At 51.5% G+C, this 20145-nt stretch overlaps 6 protein-coding genes across 6 annotated transcripts; 5 read left to right on the top strand and 1 right to left on the bottom strand.

Moving 5' to 3' along the window:
- Nucleotides 1-271: 271 nt before the first annotated feature.
- On the top strand, nucleotides 272-5743 carry PV08_01564 (uncharacterized protein; the record flags this gene model as incomplete). The annotated part of the gene is made up of 1 exon (XM_016375925.1): nucleotides 272-5743. The coding sequence occupies one exon, from the start codon at nucleotides 272-274 to the stop codon at nucleotides 5741-5743; it is 5472 nt and encodes a 1823-aa protein (XP_016241201.1).
- A 3028-nt stretch (nucleotides 5744-8771) lies between these two features.
- Nucleotides 8772-10412, top strand: PV08_01563 (uncharacterized protein; the record flags this gene model as incomplete). The annotated part of the gene is made up of 1 exon (XM_016375924.1): nucleotides 8772-10412. One exon carries the CDS (start codon nucleotides 8772-8774, stop codon nucleotides 10410-10412), a length of 1641 nt encoding a protein of 546 aa, XP_016241200.1.
- Nucleotides 10413-12106: 1694 nt separating this feature from the next.
- PV08_01562 (uncharacterized protein) lies at nucleotides 12107-12751 on the top strand (the record flags this gene model as incomplete). Its single annotated transcript, XM_016375923.1, has 1 exon — nucleotides 12107-12751. One exon carries the CDS (start codon nucleotides 12107-12109, stop codon nucleotides 12749-12751), a length of 645 nt encoding a protein of 214 aa, XP_016241199.1.
- Nucleotides 12752-12971: 220 nt separating this feature from the next.
- On the bottom strand, nucleotides 12972-14739 carry PV08_01561 (uncharacterized protein; the record flags this gene model as incomplete). Its single annotated transcript, XM_016375922.1, has 3 exons — nucleotides 12972-13472; nucleotides 13530-13728; nucleotides 13820-14739. 3 exons carry the CDS (start codon nucleotides 14737-14739, stop codon nucleotides 12972-12974), a joined length of 1620 nt encoding a protein of 539 aa, XP_016241198.1.
- Nucleotides 14740-15244: 505 nt separating this feature from the next.
- Nucleotides 15245-16763, top strand: PV08_01560 (uncharacterized protein; the record flags this gene model as incomplete). The annotated part of the gene is made up of 3 exons (XM_016375921.1): nucleotides 15245-15717; nucleotides 15774-16240; nucleotides 16291-16763. 3 exons carry the CDS (start codon nucleotides 15245-15247, stop codon nucleotides 16761-16763), a joined length of 1413 nt encoding a protein of 470 aa, XP_016241197.1.
- A 998-nt stretch (nucleotides 16764-17761) lies between these two features.
- Nucleotides 17762-19147, top strand: PV08_01559 (uncharacterized protein; the record flags this gene model as incomplete). Its single annotated transcript, XM_016375920.1, has 3 exons — nucleotides 17762-17833; nucleotides 17896-18921; nucleotides 18992-19147. The coding sequence occupies 3 exons, from the start codon at nucleotides 17762-17764 to the stop codon at nucleotides 19145-19147; spliced, it is 1254 nt and encodes a 417-aa protein (XP_016241196.1).
- Nucleotides 19148-20145: the final 998 nt, after the last annotated feature.

The following is a 20145-nucleotide window of genomic DNA, read 5'->3' as shown; positions in this document are numbered from 1 at the left end:
TTGATTCCTCGACGCGCGACCGTTGAACGACGCGTCGAGACTGGGGAAAGTTAGCCGAGGTATGCTATGATTGGTGGAAGCGGGTCTTTCTCCGAGAAGGAAAAACGTCCTCAAACTCCAAAAAATTTCCAGCCCGCACGACTGGCCCAGGTAGTGTCGGCAAAAGTGTGAGAAGGCTTGCGATGCAGCCTTCAACCACCGCGGACAATCTTTGATATCCGTCCGACTCATCTGAAGAGTCCAGGTTCTCCTGAACCTTAAGTTATTCACCATGGCCCCCTCGAAGAGGAAGCTGGCGGGGGACGAAGTTCCTGCAAGCACAGCGAACAAGCGATCGAAGTCTGAGACCAAATCTGAGGCGAAGACAAAAAAGCAGAAACTGGGCGCCGATCAAGAAACAACACAGAAGCCCAAGCATGTGTCTGTCCTTACCAAAGAGCAACCTGCGTTCCCTCGTGGCGGTGCGGGCCTTCTCACTCCGTTGGAGCGAAAGCAAATTCAGGTGAAAGCTACTCGAGATGTTGCAAGAGAACGAAAAAGTCAAGATTTGTTTGGAGGTACATCTACACAAATGGACACAAGCGATGAAGAGCAAACTTCCCCATCCGACGTCGAACAAAAGAAGCCAGCGAAGAAGTCCAAAAAGAACAAACGTCGTCCCGAAAGCTCGACCGCCGATGCTCCTGACGTGCAGATTGGTGGCTTGAACTACAAACGCTTGACTACCGACTCCTTGATCCTTGGCCAAATTACATCGATCAGCACAAGGACGCTCACACTGGCTCTACCCAACAACCTAGTAGGCTACGTCCCTCTCACCGCGATCTCCCCACAATTCAGCGAGAAGATCCAGGCCTTGATTAAGGGAGATGCGGATCACAGCGATGAGGACGAGGACAACGACGACGAAGTGAATGACATTGCTCTCGCAAACTATTTCAAAATTGGGCAATATCTGCGAGCAGCAGTGACATCTACAGAGCAGGAAAGAGGCGCAGGCAGACCAACAGCTCGAAAGCGTATAGAGCTATCCATTGAGCCGTCCTTGACCAACATTGGCCTGAAGCGAACATATCTCACCACAGGTGCTACGGTCCAGACATCTGTCCGAAGCGTTGAGGACACCGGCGTCGCAGTCGACCTGGCTCTCAACGACAATGAAGAAACACTTCGCGGGTTCATCCCTAAAAAGGAATTACCGAATAACTTACTTTTCTCAGATATCCGGAAAGGTACTGTGCTCTTGTGCACTATTATTGAGAGTGGCTCGAAAGGCAAGGTCTTGAAACTCTCTGCAGATCTTTCAAAGAGTGTGACTGTCAAGTCTGCACCCTCCATTGACGCCTTCCTCCCAGGGACACGGGCTGAGATATTGATCACGCACCGCCCTGACTACGGTCTTGCTGGCAAGATCATGGGTATGCTGGATGTGACGGCTGATCTAGTGCACTCAGGCTCTTACAAGGACAAGGAAGCATTCCTAGCCAAGTTCGAAGTTGGCAAGAAGATTCCAGGCCGACTGGTCTGTAACTTCCCAACGTCGGATGTAAGAAAACTAGGATTTTCAGTGCTCGAGGATCTGATTGATATGAAACCGGACGATGGATTGTCAACCAAGGCAGATGGCAAGCTTGCTTTATCTTCTATTATAGATGAAGCTACCGTTGTCCGCGTAGAGCCCGGCCTAGGCGTTTACCTGCAGTTGAACGAGGATCATGTTGGCTTCGCACATATCTCGCGTCTTTCTGACGAAAAGATCGATACTTTGTCCGAAATCACTGGCCCATTCAAGCTTGGTACTGACCACAAAGCTCGGATTCTGGATTACAATCCTATCGACAACCTTTATGTCCTCTCACTTGAGCCAAAAGTACTCAGCCAACCATTCCTTCGCTTCGACGATGTTCCACTTGGAGCCGTGGTTAAAGGAACGGTCGAGAAGATTATCATCGGCTCCAATGGTGTTTCCGGCTTATTGGTCAATCTAGCCGAAGGTATCAGTGGTCTAGTTCCACAAATACATATGTCTGATGTGGACCTAAAGCATCCAGAGAAGAAATTCCGAGTAGGCCAGACAGTGACAGCAAGAGTGCTATCAACAGATCCAGCTAGGCGCCGGCTGAAGTTGACGCTGAAGAAATCACTTGTTAACAGTGATCAAAAACCGTGGCTCAATTTCGACGATATTGAGGTTGGGAATTCCACCGTTGGAACATTGACCAAGGTTGATCGCTTTGGTGCAGTCGTCCGGTTTTTCGGTCCAGTTCGTGGTTTCCTTCCGGTCCATGAAATGAGCGAAGCATACATCAAAGACGCAACCGAGCACTTCAGAGTGGGACAAGTCTTGACCGTCAATGCTATTAGCGTCAATGCGGAGGAAAGACGCCTTACGGTCTCTTGCAGAGATCCCAATGCTAATCCATCGACCGAGAGCGCTCTTTCTGCGCTGAAACACGGCTCACTCGTCAGCGGTACTGTCTTTGAAAAATCGCAGAACGACATCTTATTACGGTTAGAAGGTTCCGATTCTATTGCACGCTTGACGCTGGATCATGTGTCGGATGGATCGCCGAGTAAGCGAGCTTCTGCCTTCAATAAGATTCGGGTTGGTCAAAAGCTGGAGAATTTGGTTATTTTACAGGTGCAGGCGAAGAGGAGACTTGTCGTGCTCACAAACAAGCAGAGTCTAGTCAAAGCAGCTCAGGACGGAACCCTCCTGAAGAGCTACGAAGACCTCCTACCCAACGCCCTCGTCACTGGGTATGTGTCGAACATCACCGAGGACGGTGTCTTTGTGACTTTTGCTGCAAATATTAGCGGTCTTATTACGCGAAATCAGGTCCCGGTTGACCAAGAAGATCAGCCCGACTTCGGCATGGCCAAATTTCAGCCTGTTACAGCAAGGATCCTCTCCATCGACTATAAGGGGGCGACTCCGCGATTCTGGCTCACCATGAGGGACAGCACAATAGTCAACGGCGCATCAAAACCACCAAACGAAGATTCGGCATTACCACTTCCAGACGTCGTTGAACCAATCGATACGAGTCTCAGAACACTAAATGATCTGTCAGTAGGCAAGATTACAAAAGCACGAATCATTTCCGTGAAAGAGACTCAAATCAACGTTGAGCTTGCAAAAAATGTACAGGGTCGAATCGACGTCTCCGAAGTCTTTGACGAGTGGAAAGATATCCAGAATCGTAAAAGACCGCTCAAGCAGTTCAGTCCTAAGCAAGAACTCACTGTCAAGATCCTTGGAGCTCACGACACCAGGAACCATAGGTTCTTGCCCCTGACACATCGACAAGGAAAAAACACAGTTCTCGAGCTTTCGTGCAAACCCAGCTCTGTGACTAAACCTGGTAAAGCGATTTTGAAGCTGCAAGATGTCTCTGTTGGCTCTTCATGGCTGGCCTTCGTCAACAATATCACGGAAGATTGTCTATGGGTCAACATATCCCCAAGTGTACGGGGAAGAATTCGAATAACAGACGTGTCCGATGATCTGTCTCTTGCATCGAATGTAGAAGCAAATTTCCCTGTCGGTTCAGCACTCCGTGTGCACGTTGTATCTGTGGATGCGGAAAAGAATCGTCTTGATCTCACTGCAAGATCAGATGCATCTGTTGGCTCCCTTACGCTTAAGGACATCTCGAAGGGTCTCATCCTTCCCGGCCGAGTTACAAAAATCACTGATCGCAATATCATTGTTCAACTCAGCGAACATGTCGTGGGTGCTGTCGACCTTATTGATATTGCCGACAACTACGATGAGGCCAACACGGCAAAATTCCAGAAGAATGAGGTCCTTCGAGTCTGTGTACTCAACGTAGACGTTCCCAACAAGAAAGTCACGTTGTCTACACGTCGGTCGAAAGTCCTCAGCTCTTCATCTCCAGTAACTGACCCTGAAATTACTTCTATCGACCAACTTGCCGTCAATGATGTGGTTCGGGGTTTCATCTGCAACATTACTGATAAAGGAGTTTTTGTGACGCTCGGCCACGGATTCACTGCATTTGTTAGGGTAAGCCACTTGTCAGACCAATACCTCAAAGATTGGAAGGATCATTTCCAGCGAGAACAACTGGTCAAGGGCAAGATCACGCTTGTTGACAAAGCATCTGGTCATGTCCAGATGACTCTGAAGCAGTCTGCCTTGGATCCGAACTACAAGGCGCCTCTTACATTTGGCGACCTGCATGAAGGCGATATTGTTACTGCGAAAGTCGTCAAGGCTGAACCTTTTGGCGTTTTTATTGTTGTCGATAACTCTGAAAACGTTCGGGGCCTTTGCCATCGTAGCGAAATTGCTGAGCAGAGGATTGAAGATGCCACCAAGCTCTTCAGCGAAGGAGACGCCGTCAAGGCCAAGGTGCTCAAGCTTGATCCTGCCAATCGTAGGGTGAATTTCGGCATGAAGGCTTCTTATTTCGCGGACACTGCTGATTCTGATGCGGCATCATCCGACGACAACGACGAGGATGGCGTGAACCTTGACGAGATCATGGAAGATGTTGACGATGAGGATGTTGAAGCAAGCGAAGACGACGAAGACCCCGTGCAAGTCGAGTTCGAGGAGGCCGGCGACACCGACGAGGAGGAGGAAGAAGAAGATGAAGCCGATGATTCCGAGCTTGAGGACAGCGACGACGACGAAGCAGGACCTGCGCGTCGCAAGCCGCAAGGCCTCAGTGTCGGCGGATTTGACTGGACAGGAACATCTGGACTGGTCGACACCAAAGCCACAAAGCGTGCGGCTGATGACTCAGAATCCGACGACGAGCAAGACAGCAAGGCGCACAAGAAAAAGAAGAAGAAGCGAGCAGAGCCAGTCGTCGACCGCACAGCAGATCTTGACACCAATGGGCCTCAATCCTCAGATGACTTTGAGCGACTCCTCCTTGCCGAGCCCGACTCAGGCGATCTTTGGCTTCAGTACATGGCTTTCCATCTCGGCCTAGAGGAAGTCGATCGGGCGCGCGAAATCGGCGAGCGCGCACTACGATCCATCGGGCTGGGTCCCGGGTCCGAGGAGGAGAAGTTGAAGGTCTGGACGGCGCTTCTCAACCTCGAAGACGCGCGGGGCGACGACGAGAGTCTCGACGCAATCTTCAAGCGCGCGTTGGAGTACAACGACCAGCAACAAATCTATTCCAGGCTCGCGAGTATCCTCATCCAGTCCGGCAAGTACGACAAAGCGACCGAGAAGTTCAACGAGATGCTCAAGAAGTTCAAGGCCGATCTAGACGTTTGGGTCAACTATGCTACCTTCTTGTTCGACGTGGTCAACAAGCCCGGCGAGGCTCGAGAGCTGCTGCCCCGTGCGTCCAAGACACTGCCGTCCACGACCAAGGACAAGAAGGAAGAGAACAGGGCGCGGTTTGAGCTGACGAAGTCGTTTGCACTGCTGGAGTTCAAGTCAAAGAACGGCCTGCCCGAGCGCGGACGCACGCTGTTTGAGGGCCTGCTGGCCGAGTACCCGAAACGCCTGGACTTGTTCAACGTCATCCTCGACCAGGAGGAGAAGTTGGGCGACCATGACAAGGTGCGAGAGACCTACGAGCGCGTCCTGAGCGTGAAGCTCAAGCAGGAGCAGGCGAGGCATTTCTTCAAGCGATGGGAAAAGTTCGAGGCGAAGCACGGAGACCAGCGCAAGGTAGAGGACGTCCAGGCCCGCGCGGTGGAGTGGGTGCGTAACTATACGGCCAGACAGCAGCAACAGGCCACCACTGAGTAGACGTGCTCGTGGTTGAGAAAAGAGTGAAGAATGGGGGAGGGTGCCCTTGTTATCCACAAAAGAGTCTCTGTGCCCCTGAGCGCACGAGCAGAGTAGTAAAAAGATATAGACTAAGTTAGGTAGCTTGCAGGAAGGAGAAAGGAGGTTCCTCAATTTGGCTATCTGTGTCACAGCTATTACAGCCCCCCGCACAGCGCAGTAGTTTCTGTCTTGGGCTCACTGTCATATCGTGAGCGAGGTTCAGTGCTTGAAGGGTTCGGTGTCAAAGGATAGTCAGTAGTGGTCCTTGAGCCCACTGAGAAGGAAAACTGCAGACTCCGATGTCGGTGAAATTTTCTTCTTCCCGAAGGTACCCCGTAGGAACATATCGAGTAATGAACACGCCTGTTCAGCCCGCTCAGCAAGTGCGGTTGCTTCGTTCTCGTCTAGAGGTCTCCGGGCTCTGGGCTCTAGGCTCCCTAGTCAGTCAGTAGTACTACTGTAGATACAGCAACGCACACGCGTTGAGACTAGTAGGCCCTATCCCGAGGAGGCAGGATGGGTAGGTTGACGGTGAAGGTGACTGAGAGGCCACGTCCCTGGTCGGTGCAACACATCGTATACCCACTACTCTAAATATAAAATACCTCGTCGCAAGATGCAGGTACGTTACGAGGGACACTTGGGATGCACGCAGAATCCTTGCCAGCTGTCGACGCGCTCGGGTAAAAGATCATCTCTGCCTGTGTACTCGGCGCACGCCACGAGTAGTCGTGTTATTGTTGCTTTCCATTCCGGAGTACGGAGTAAGTTGAACCCTGATCGCCTTTGATTGAGGCTGAACAATTCCTTAGCGGCCCAGACCTTCGCAAGGAGCACGAGGCAGTGGAAACAGGAGATTCCATAGACGGACCGGTGTAGCCTCGTCCACCTTTGCCATGCCGCGCGGGCGAAGGAAACGTCAACAGACTGTGGCCGGGGAAGGCGGTCCGATGTTCCGGCTCTGCCGAGGGTGTCCGCGAAGTTTGCAAAAGTCAAAAGGCCCAGGTCAAAGTTGTTGGCGTGAAGAAATGTGGGCTACATGCTCGCTATAGCTTGCCGTGCTTCACTACCCTACCAGAGAACCATCGTTGGAGGTGAGCCGATTGGGCATTTGAGAGTTTGGACAGCGAAATAGGCACTGGCAGAAGAAAAGTAGCAGTCTGTTCGTTGGCGATATACTTTAATGGCGGATCGGTGAGAAATGCCAGCAGAGCTGTTCATCTGCTCGGCCAGGACTGCAATTCGCGGCGGCCATTCCCGCCTGTGCTTCGGACTGCTTCCCATGGCATTATTGTACCCATATGCGGCCGAGTTTCAGAGCCAGCCTGGACATTTCCATGTGGATATTCCAGGTTGAAAGCCCCGAGTTTAAAGGTCGGTCGTCTCCGAAGAGAGCATGTTCACTTTAGAATTTGGCCTTGTGGGCTCCCGACTTGCCGAGCTACTTCGCAGCTGCGCTAGGTAAGCAGGTTGCCGACGTACCCATTTCCACGTTGATTCCCCCGAACCAGATGTCGGAGAAATAAGGACATGGCTGGATTTTGCGGTGTTAACCTTGTTATAGCCGACGGTTCTTTTCTCTGTTTCTGGGTTAGCGATTGGAGGGCGTGGAGGGCGTGGTGGACGGGCTGGCAGATTTGCTGCGAGTTTCTATTACCCTTTCGATTTGCAAAGGCAGCAGAAGCAGAGGTCAATCAGGGCTGCGAATCCCCCACGAACCAGGAACCGCGAGATGGGACAAGTACCTTGCATCTTTCATCGATGACACACGTGTCAATCTCTCGTATCGTTGCTTCTGGCGATGGTGTTGCATTTTGCCTCCCTGCTGGAGCAAGTTTTATTCTTTTTTGTTCTCTCCTCGGACGTCAGTGTGAAACAGTCGTTTGACGAATGTCACATTGCTGCCTGTGAGTGTCGAAGCACCACCAGGCCAGGCTCAGGCACAAACCATGGTCGTACAAAGCACCCACTTGGCTAATCGCTCGGTACCTGATTGCCGGAGGATTCCGCAAGGACCCGTGGCTGTGGAATGTATTACTCCAGCAGAACTGTCGTTACCAATCGCTTGGACCTGAGAGGCAATGGTCCCCAGTAAAGTAATCGTCGTTGTTGGTCTGGTGTTAAGATGAGTTGATGGATTTTCGGTGCGAGTCTTCCATAGTAGGGAGGGTGCTACCGAGCACTAAGGACCACACCGTTGCAACCGTCGTGTGATGTACACGGTAGAGAGGATGTCTTTAAGTAATACAATCAAGTAACGTAATGTGGTTACAAAGTGCTGGGTGGTCACCAGCCAGTAGGTGACCTGCCATTGCGAGCACGATTGATCATTGTATGTCAGTTTTTCGATTATGGAAGATTTGAGCGACGACGAGGGTCCTGAGAGCGAAAGTCCCCAGAGAAGAGAGTTGAGGCGCAGAGGCGATAGGCGTTGTGGCCCTGCAAGTCGCAGCTTTGGGCGGCTTCCGGGATGCCTTCGGGCTTTGCTTGGGCTTCGCGCGGCACCTCCAAGGGGTCTTTGGGGTCTTAGGCGCCCCCTTAGCGTCGCCTAAGCTTCGTCATCCGAGCGTCATCCCACTGCCCGTCCAGCTGTCATCGCCAACTCTGCGGGCCAATCGCGGCCGCTCGATTGCCTTATCTCTGGCTCACACGACTGCGACCCCCAAAATTCCCGGAGTTGGCCAGCTGCCCATGTAGGAGTAGTCTGCTGCCCCTACGTTGCGACTCCAGCTGAACAGTAACTCGCATTGAGAGCCATATCTCTTCCACTGCATCCGTACAAGCAAGCCTCTCATCTCTTAGCATCTCGTCGTCGACACAATCTATCTGTGACAACCCAGGTGTCTACCAACCATCCGTTGTCGACCATATCCGAACACTCCCTCAGTTTGGTCCACCCCATAGCGAGAGATGTTATAATTGGGCCACTGCAGCGTCGACTGCATTCCAGGCATGGTGCCTGTTGGACTAGGTTCTATCATATAGGGCTAGATCTCGAACCGCCATGATGATGGTCCCTCGGGCTTTCGTCCCAGTTTCAATGGGCCAAAGCCAAACAATCAACTTTGACGAGAAAGACTCTCTATCAAGGAGATCTCTTGCCAGAAACTCAGGTCCGCCGACACGATCTGCCCTCTCCCAAAGCCTGTCGCAGCAGAATTCAGATTCATATACTCCGTTTTCAGATCCTGTGAGGATCCCCGCGCGCGTGGACAGGCACCTTTCACCCTCGCCGAGGCGGCCTGCGCCATCTACCCTTCAGCCATCCAGAGATGAAAGTAGTCGTTCTACGCCAGATATATCAAGGAGAAGAAAAGAGTCGGTGCAAGATGTTCTGTCATCCACAACCATACCCATTCGGCGGAAACCGAAGCCAAGAACGGCACAGAGAATACCCAACTGCGACTATGTTGCCGATTTCAGCAAACTCCTCCGGGACGATGTCCCTTCTAGCGGAGAGACGAGTTTGGCAGGAAGCTGGACAAATCCACAATTCGAAGGTCTCTTCGGGGCTATTGACGGTCTGGTGGATGGGCAAATGATAGTGGGAAGTGAAGGTCTTGATGCCGGCATCCTGTCGACACGATCACTTTCTACTGAGTCCATGCCATCACTAGAATCTCCAGACGATTCAAGCACGGCTGATTCGACTAGCTTCTCACCGGCCACCCTTCGATCGCCGCCCGACCACAGACTGCGGCAGGTGGTCAATTCAGAGGATGCCAGCAACGAACACCCCCTTCTCAGCGTCGAAGACGATGATGACTACAGCGGCACTACGACTCCGGATCTGTCCATGTCTCCGACACCAAAACACTTGCGAAGGGCAATGCCAGTAAGACGCTCGAAAACATTCAAATCGAGTTTAACGGCATCATTGAAAGCTCTAAAATCAGCAGCACAAACCGTCTCCAATATAGCCACCACGCCTCCACTCGTCCAGCCTGATGAGTTCCTCTCAAAGTCCGTCTTTGACTTCCAACCTTGGTTGACCGACGATCGTCGTCCACCTCCTTCCGATGAACCTCCATCCGCAGCTCTCCGGCGGTACCTCAATCCTCATGCTTTCGTGGCCGCAGACTCTCCTGCCCAGCTCCATTTTTGGTTGGACGAAAAGCCAGACCCGTCATTATTGTCACAGGCCGAAACAAAGCCTAAACTCAAAATAAAGAGGAAATACCGCAACCAGCACGCTGCTGCCACCTTGAGAAGCGGCGTGTCGGGTGCGAAGAGCGCAATATCTCAGCTACCTCCAGTCGTGCCATTGGCCACGTGTATCCCTTCGAGTGTTCGCACCGCTCACGCATCAAGTCCACCGACCTGGCTAGAACCGGACGGCACGCCTAGCAACAAGCATCGCGCAGCACAGTCTCTTTTCGACGACATGGACGGTGGCACCGGTGGAGGTCAGCCACGACCGCGCGAACCTCGTGAGAACAGGGACTTTCTACGCATCTTTGTGTGTGAAATGAATATGCGCAAGAGCGGAAAGTTGAGCGATGACGCTGCAGGACATGCAAAATTGTGGTTACCACCGGTCGACGACACCCCGAAGGATCCTGAGCGACAGTCAAGACGAGCCAGCAAGACCAAAGGCAATTATGTCAGCTCGGACAGATGGACCAGTTGGACCAGTGATGATCTGTGATTGATGATGTCTCATCACCCTGTTTTCTTTATTGTCTGAAATGACTCTGATTGTCTCGTTGGGGTTGAGGAAGGGTGTACTGTGGTGGGAATCTTACAAAATTCGTTCGACAAGCTTTGTTTCAAACGCGAGGACGATGATATGACGATGATGACAATACTTCAAAGCTGTTTTCTTTGTTGGCATGGCGCTCTTGGAAAGTTCAATTGGATTGCCTTGGATCTTCCGGGTCTATGTTCTTGGATACTTTGTTATTCAGCCTCTGTACTTTTTCACATCTATGTTGAGTTGGAACATTTCCCGTCTTCTTTCTGGTGGAAGCCGCTTTGGGTGTCAGCAAGACTGGGATGGACTTGTAAATTATCATGCTCTGGTAGGGAGTACCGACCCGGCAGAGTATATGTGGTGTGCAGAGGAGGTACCATAGGTGACTCGGTCCGAAACCGTGATACAAATTTGAATGAGATGGAGATGACACCGAGCATGAATCTGGACCGACCTCGTGGCAGAAGTGTGACGATTGTTGTATTATGACTTGACTAGGTGCCTACCGAAAGTGACTGTAGTTGATCATATTTTTGCATGGGACTTAGGAGGTATCTATCATCCGGTGTACTCCGTATCTGGGGTATCATTTTTTTTGTCTTTGGGTATATAATAGTACAGTATAGTACGGGGGACGCTGTACTCATACCTAGGTACCCTTTTTTTTTAACGATGTGCCTTCTTGTGTCGGTTGTTTGGAGACTTTTCCCGGACCCGAATCCGAGGGTTCCACTGGGAATTCATTACTTTTGTAGAGCTGTAGCCTAGGCGTAGGCGTAGGAGTATCCGCAGGTGGTGGGCGAAGTGATTGCGGCCGGTGAATTCGTGCTCTGGAGCGATGTCGCTTGTGGCCGCTGCCACCAAGGCTGGATGGGCTTTACTAAACGTACATACCTACAGTACCCACACTACCTACAGTACATACTCGTATCCGCACCCGTCACCCGTCTAGCCCTACTTATCTTATTGCCCTACTTACCTGCAGCAGTTGAACCATCGAGGAAGTTCCCTCAATGGGAGGAGGGCACTGCAATATAAAAACTCGGAGGCCTTACCTTTGGGTTTTGCTGTCACTGTTACTGCGCCCACCTGCTGACGCTTTTGTCTCCAGCCCCCTTCTCCCCCTTGCTCCCCCCCCTCCTGGCGAACAGACTACGAATGGGATTGACGTCTGCCTGTACCAGCGAGGACCGACCGAGGCCTTATCGGTTAGCCTTGTTTGCCTCGACTCGACTCGGGAGTAGTTGGTAAGGTAAGGTTGTGTGTCTCCGTGCGGCTTGTTTTTCAAGTACCCCGGTGGGTAGGGAAACCTTGATGACAAAAGGTAGGCTGTACTTTTGTTTGGAAAGGTGACGGTGGTGGTGGTCGAAAGCGGTGGCTTTGCTGGAGAGATGACGACGTGCATCCATTAGACCACAATACATACTACCTCATACCTCAGCTCGGTAGGCACCTAGATACTCATCAGACCTCACAATCCGAGACTGTGAAACAGAAGGTACATAAAGGAGAGACGCCCACTACCATCACCACCACCACCACCATCGCCTACTCCTCCTTCTGTCTCACCATCACACCATACCAGTACCAAGACCTCTCAGAGACTCCCTCTGATATCCAAGTAAACTTCAATCCACACATTCACAAGAATGGGTCTTATCAAACTAGCCATCATCTCAGGCGTAGCCGTATACGGCGTCAACAAGATGGCAAAGCACAACGAGTCCAAGAGACGCGGCGACCAACCTAACCGTACCGACAACTACTATCGTGACGGCTCCCAACCACTATACAAAGATGCAGGCATGACGGACAACCGATATCCTGACTACTACGCTCCTCCGAGTCAAGGCCAAACGTACCAAGAAAAAGAGCAGCCTCGTGAACTGAACTTTGTTGGGCGTCGCTCGTACCCATCCGACTATGCCCACGACCGCGGCCACAACGAAAAGAGCGGTCACCATCAACAGCCTGTGTATCTCCAGAACGACCCATTCTCCCCATTACCGGGGTCGAGGGGGCAGGAGGACAACGTACGCAGCGGGTATGATGACGGACCGGCACTACCGCCTCAGTACGACGAGTATCGGCCCCGGTATCAGAGCCAACGCTACCCGCGCACGGGTTTCGTTGAGCCAGATGAAGTTTCAGAGTCGGATCTTCAGAGTCGAAACGGGAACGCCACTGCGAGGCAAGGAAGCGGTAGAGGTACTGGCTCGTCCATGATGAACGGTCTGGCGGACCTTTTGAATGGTGACAGGACGAAAGATTTGAAGAGGATGTTTGCCAAGTAAAGACCAACTGAGGAACAAGCACGTTATTCTGCCAGAGCTGTCATTGGTATTAGTCTCTGAGGGCAGTGTGGCAATCATGGGCTGTTTGTTGCTGAGTGTAGGACTGTCTCACGGGACAAGGTGTTGTGAGATCGGTTTCATCAGCAAGGATCTGGGAATTGTTTGGGGCGCCTGGGGTTTAAAAAAGCTTCAATAGAAGTCATCGATTCTCGTCTCCTTCTCAACCACCAACTCCCCATGTACCTAATGGATCTTGACCGGCTGCATCTCCATTCTGTTGTCTTTGTTTCTGAAGCCGTTTGACTCTCTTCGCGACGAGTCCGAGAGCAATTGGTATTGTTATTGTGCATAACAAGATCGCCCACGTCACGACGAGGTAGATTTCAGAGGGTGCTCGGACATTATCTCCATCGGCGGCGAAAATTCCATTGCTTGCGGCGAGAGCGGAGATCAAGAACCCAATCTCACCTCTGACAACCATTGCAGAACCCAGTAGCCAGGCGGGATAAAGGGATTTGGGTCGAGGAACTGTTTTGCCCTGTTTCTTCTCCTTGTTTTTGCCAGTTGTCTTGGTCTTGGAGGCAGAGTCATACGTGAAACGGACGAGCCATAGTCCACAACAAACCTTCCCAAAGGCCATCAACATAGCATATACAATGCCACGCCAGACGATAGTTCCCCGGAACATTTCAGTGATAGGTATGGAAAAGCCAATAGATCCCTGTACAGGTTAGGTTAGAGACACGTAAAGACCTCGAAGTTCTGGCGAATTCCATACAAAGAACAGAGGCTTCAGGATTCGCTCCACCACTGGGCTGTAATATTGGTCGTACATGCACATACTAGGCCCGTTGAGTCGGATATATCCCCCTGGATGTTCTGCTGAGCGTGCGGTCTCGCTTTTCGCATGGCCTTCTTCTGGCGGTGGCGGGGGTAGCCGCGAGCTTGGACAAGGTTGAAGGTCCGCATGGTTAGGGCTGTTTTCCGGTTGGGTGAGTGAAGAGTCGTTCTCTGGAACACCTATCTTCGAATCAGGCCTCAAACCGTCATTAGCCCTAGCTTGTTTACTTGATCTTTTCTGAATCTGAGATCGACTGTTGTTTTGCGCCGTCAGCCGACCCAGTCCTTTCCACGTCGCCAATCTGCTCATCGAACCAGGAAAGAAAGACACCGGCAAGGTAAGCGGCAAACAGTGCTGAAGTGCCTGCATATGTCGCAGCGGAAACAAGTGCTATCAACACTCCAGTTGAATAAAGTAACGAAAGAGAATTTTGCTTGTTGACCTTGTCCCACCACCTTGGGAACGGGAGTTTGCTCTTACTCCAAATTTTGCATGCAGGGATGGACACAAACTTGCAAAACAGAGGTAATAAAATCGCGAACCCCAGAGACACCAAGATTGGCCGCAACAGAGTTGAGGCTGCAAAGTCTCCGGAATGGCTTCCCAGATTGGTTATGACTTGCACCATGATTAGACCAACCACATCGTCAAGCATTGCAGCACTCGTAAGTATTATGCCCAAACGACTTGTAGTTAGCCCTGTCGTCTTCAACAGACTGAAGGTTGTCCCTAGGCTGGTAGAACACAGTGCAGCCCCAGCAGCAAAGGCTTGGAGATTGCTAGCATCGGTGAGGGCAAGAAGAGAGAAAGAAAATACAATTGGGAGTGAAATGCCTGTGGCAGCAACGCATATGGAGAGGAACAAGTTCTCCTGCACAGACTTGACCGAAGTTGCCAGGCCACCTTCAAACACAATGGAGATCAAGCCTAGATAGCCAAGCTGGGTCGCCGCTTGTTCGAACGTATGAGACAGGAGCTTCGAGCCAGGAGTTCCCCATGCCATACCCAAGACAATCTGTCCCACAAGACCACAGTAGAAGACATGGTCAAGAATGGTGCTAACAATATTGGAGAGCAAAAGAAACGAAGACTGAACCAGGATGATGTCGATGCTCGGTTCTGGGTATGGAATTGCCGCATCCACCATCCTGCCTATGAAGCAGCACGCGGTGACGAGGTCACCGGCCAAATTTTCAGGGCATGTCGATTTGCGTATCGCTAGTAGTGCCGACGATGATCAACCTCTGGAAGCAGACGAGATCGATCATACGTCTCATGAATGTGACCGATCTTTCTTGGAGAGAAGCAAGCCAGATAGGAAAGTTGGCCGAGTGACCGACCTGCCAAGCATTTGCCGGGAACAGTTTCTATTGGCGGAGAAAGAAAGTACATGCGCAGGCTGTGAAAGTGAAGTTTGCTCAACTTTTGGTTAACGGAAGAAAGTCACGAGTACTTAGTGCGGCGATCAGACAGCGCAGTTTTACAAGGGTCGCTAGAAACTGCTGCTTCTCCCTAGCCGCGACGAGATGTTGTGTGCAAGTGAGTGCCTGACAATACTGCTTCGACGTGGAGTACGAAACTAATTGTTACGCCAGTTTCTGGAGTCCCGCCTGAGGTGCCGGTGGTGTCGCGCAAGAGTGGTGAGTGACGCGATGCAGAACTTGGTAGCTGTATCACTGACGATTTCAGGCAATGTGTACGAGAAGCGCCTCATCGAAGCCTTCATTAGCGAGAATGGCACCGAGCCAACTACCGGAGCAGCTCTCACGACAGAGGACCTTTTGGAAATCAAGACCCAGCCAAACGTTACTCCTCGTCCTCCACAAATGACATCCGTGCCTGCCATGCTTTCCATGTTCCAGAACGAGTGGGACTCAATGGCTCTACAAGTCTACAAACTCCAACAAGATTTGAAGGAAGCCCGCCGAGAGCTGAGTGTGGCAATGTATCAACAGGATGCTGCCCGAAGAGTGATTGCGAAGATTGCTGCTGAGAGAGATGAAGCGAGAGCTGCATTGTCGAAAGTCAGCGTCGGTCGTGGAGCTCCAAGTGGTGATGCTATGGAAGTAGATAACGCGCCATTGCCAGAAACCATCCTTGGAAAGATTGACAGCGAGCAACAACGGTACGGGAGAATTGTCCTAGGTTTGCTGATATGTGAGACTGACTTGAAAAAAATAGCCTGTCCAAGACTCGACGAAAGCGTCCAGTGCCTGAAGACTGGGCGACTGCCGATTCAATTTCTGCTTATGTACCAGTGACCTCCTCCGAACCTATGTGCACTGGAGGCACCGTGCTCGCCGTTCACGAGTCTGGGGATCTGGCCATTGTTGCTGGACACGACACCAACGCTACCGTGTTTTCCTTGTCACAGAACAGACCGTTGCAACTGCTCAACGGCGGATCAGGAAAGGTTACCAGCGGTGTTTGGGCACAGGATAATGCAGTCATCGCCACCTCGACTGGTGTTGTAAAGGTCTTCGAGGCCGAGAAAGAGGTGGCTTCATTTTCGACCCATGGGGGCTCCGTCAATGGGATAGCTCTACATGCCAGCGGCAGTATTCTTGCATCAGTTGGTGACGACAAGACCTACACTCTGTATGACCTCGAGGGAAACCAGAAACTCACACAAATCCAAAGTGATTCAGGTATGACATCTCGCCTTTAAGACAGAGCTTTGACTGATGTTTTCTTTTAGCCTTGACATGCGTGCAATTCCATCCCGACGGTCATCTCTTGGCCGCAGGTGCAGTCGATGGTCAAATCAAAATTTTTGACGTCAAAACCGGCAGCTCAGCAGCAACATTTGATCTGAGATCTCCCATAAAATGTGTCTTCTTCTCGGAGAACGGCACCTGGCTAGCAGGTGTTACGGAAGGCTCTTCGTCCATCTCCATCTGGGACTTGAGAAAGGGGGCGGAGATCAAGAGCATCGAGACTGGCGGTCCTATCGAGTCGATCAGCTGGGATTACACTGGCCAATTTCTGGCCTCCGTGGGGGCTAGAGGTATCACAGTTGAGCAATATTCCAAGGCCTCGAAAGAATGGTCTGAAGTTTTTAAATCGGCCACACCTGGAGAAAAGATCGCGTGGGGCAAGAATGCTCAGCAGCTGTTGCATCTCTCTGATCAAGGTGTTCTGACGGCTTTCGGCACAGGGAAGCAAGAATGAGAAGTTCGGTGTATTGTACAACAAACAGGTTACCAAAAAGTTGATTGATACCCATCAGAGGACATGGCTCTCACTCCAGGCACCAGCTTGACTTGAGTATCGCATAGAGGTGGTTACTTTTGGATGTATTCATCTTTGCGACGTACGACTGTGCAATGGAAAGCGACAGCGGTGCCTTGTGGTCGTCAAAATGATGACCATGAATTGAACAAAGATGTTTGCAGTGCTGCATTTTGTCCTGGACTTCCTTGGATGATCACTGGCATGGCATTGATCACTTTGATCAACGATGGTGCTGATGTTCCCCCCGAGCATGTAGAAGCATACAACAATGCACGTTTTCTTGAAGCTGGCGTATGCTCCAGCCCAACAACCTTCCTGGCTCAACAGTTGCACGTTCAGTGAATTGGCACGGTGCGTTTGCCTTTACCAAAGCAGCATATGCACTGGTTGGAAGGGCGGGTGTTGATGTATTGCAAGAGTAAGCCTACGACTGAGAGTAGGACTCTGACAGATGGACCGATTGGTAGCGATGGGCGTTAGTTGATGCACACTGATTTATCCCGTGTTTGCATAATAGCAGTATATTGTGCCCCAGGGCCATGGGCAAGGAAACGTACTGCAGGAGGAATACCGGGACTGTGAGTGGCAACATTGCTTGTGATCCGAACTACGTACGAGTACGAGGAGGTGCAGGTGTGTGCATATGCGAGTCTCCGTAAAGATGTTCTGGACACCTGAGTAATCACGATTCCCTCCTCTTCACCATCTCTGCCACCGACGCCACAGCAAGTCTTTGCGCGTCTCCATGTCTCCATGCGCTCATCCAATCGCTAGCGACAACCTTCACCAACTCTCCTGGGTCCCTCAACACCATCGATATTTCCGATCTCTACTTGGACATTTCCACTTTCATCACTGTCCTTCTTTTCTGCAACATAATCCTCGAGAGACTCTGCCGCCCGAGTCTATTCAGTGCCGGTGTTGACATCAAGAACATGCCTTCTGCTGCTACTTTGTCTCTGAGCAACTTCCTCAACTCGGCGGCCTCCTCTTCCGCAAGTCGAAAGGTGCGTTACAAACCGCCGGTCTAGGATCATATGGGGAAGTTCTAACTAGCCATCTTTCGCAGAGGTCTCACGCAGAAGCTACCAGATCGCAAACCCGAAGCCTAACCCCAGAGGTACCAGCGAAACGCCGCCGCTTGAGTTCCATGTCTTCTTCTCCTTCCAGCCTTTTCTCGGGTTCGCCTCCACCTCGGCCTACCACTACAAGATCAGAACGTGCCGGATATGACCATCGAAGGCCCGCAATGTCTACACGCCTCAACAGACTATCGCAAGCACCGGACGAAGGTACTATCGATTTGACAGGCGACGATAGCGATGTCACCACCGTCACAGATTCCTCCCCACGACCTCCCACAAGACGGCCAGCCCGACCAGCCCGACCAGCCCGACCAGCCCGAGCCCAATCCAGCGACAATAGAGCCCCTCGGGCCCCTCCATTCTCGCAACGACGGACACATCAGCATCACGATGTCATCGATTTATCAGAAGAGTCGGATTTTGAGATTGACGATTTCACTGTCGAGAACGACACCGAATCAGTACGGTCTGTCCATACACTAGCCTCAAGTCCAGAAGTCCAGTTCCTACGAGAGCAACCGGCTCCCCCAGGTAGTCGTCGACCTGATCCCCCACAGCCAACTCGGCGTAACCCAAGCCCACGACACTTGGATGGAGGCGGGCCTTTCGGGTATCTTCCAGATTTGTTCAGAAGAGGGACACAATTCATGTTTGGGATGGGACCCAATGCCTACGACCAAGTATTTCAAGATCATTACGGTGGTGACAGGCTGGTAGATTTGAGGGCGGACGATACCGCACGAGGGAATGACGATCCTGCGGAACTCACCATCCAGATGGACTATCGGCGACCTGCTTTTGCCCTGCAAGCATTCACAATGCTTGATCGCAGTTCGGAAACTCCGCAGGTGGTGGACGAGCCCTACAAAGCTCCGCCACCCCCTCGAGATGGATTCATCCGAACGTTCAGCGAAGACGAAGTCGTCCTATGTCCTCGCTGTGGCGACGAGTTGGCAGTAGGCAAAGACGATACGAAGCAGCAAGTCTGGGTTGTGAAGAGTTGCGGACACGTATGTTTTCACTGTTTTCTTTTTACGTATCATACCAAACACGCATACTGACATTATATTTCTTTCCCAGGTATACTGTGGAGATTGCGCATCCCAGCGAGCGGCGAAAGCAACACCCAGGAAAAAGCCCAATTCCAAAGCTTCCCAGAAGTTGGAAAAGTGCGTGGTAGACGATTGTACCAGCAAGCTGACTGGCAAGATGGCCATGTTTCCAATCTATTTGTGATTCAGCGTGATTCTATTTAGCACCAGCAGAGTACCCTGTTTCAGGGCGACAAACCGACGACACTTTGTTTCTCACCATTCAAGCGACAGGACTCGGAAGTCAGCGTTTCTTCACAGTGACCTATCGACTGGAAAGGAAGACGTTTCATGACCTTTGAAAATGGTTGATGATTTTTTACATGTAGTGTACAGTTTAGCAAGCATGCATGGCGTTTCAGGCATGGAGGTTTGCATATGCCGACGCAGACTTGCTAGATAGCTAGTTTTGATAGCGGAGTTCCCTGGCTGGATATCTCCTATGCCGTGCCAATACAAGTAAGATGAAAATCTGTGTCTGTTCCTTCTTCACGCAAGTGCGTTGGTGCACCCGGCGCACAGTCGTCGACTAATCCGGTCGAATCTCAATCTTTTTGTTGTGGCTTTGTTCTTCTCTCCGAACAGTGTGTTACTGGTAGGTTGAAAGATCAAAGGGATCATTCATTCCACCAGACACAAGTTCTCCACCGCACATCCAAGTCTTTCTCCCTACCGTTCCTACCAAATTCTCTTGCCAGGTTGTAAAATGTCGATGTCTCTAGAGAACCATGGCGGTGGGCGGGCAGAGCCATAGGAAGACATGGTGTCTTTTTGATTCACTGCTTGTGAAGAGTGGGAATAGAGACGCTTTCGTGGTGCATGCAGCTATCCCGCCCCTCCTCGCTTGTCAGCTGTCCTGACCCTTTCGCCGCCGTCAGGCTTCATTTGTCGTCCCAAGTGTGTCGTGTCGTCCCCCTTCTCACACCCGTTCGCCTTGAGCTCACGAAGCCGAACAGAACATCCTAGATCCCGTTCTCCATTTTCTCCTACGAGTACTTTTACTCCGTGGCTTGGAGTCTTGTTTCGTCATGTTGGTTTTTCAAGTGCGTACGTGCTCGTGCGTGTGCGTGTGAGCGTGGTGAGGGACCCCCCCCCCCCCCCCCCCCCCCCCCCTAAATACTTCAAGGAAGCGATGAGTGAGGT

Source organism: Exophiala spinifera, assembly GCF_000836115.1.
Source record: "Exophiala spinifera strain CBS 89968 unplaced genomic scaffold supercont1.1, whole genome shotgun sequence".
NCBI lineage: Eukaryota > Fungi > Ascomycota > Eurotiomycetes > Chaetothyriales > Herpotrichiellaceae > Exophiala > Exophiala spinifera.
Note: the sequence above shows the minus strand (reverse complement) of the source record. Positions and strands in the feature narration are given on the sequence as shown.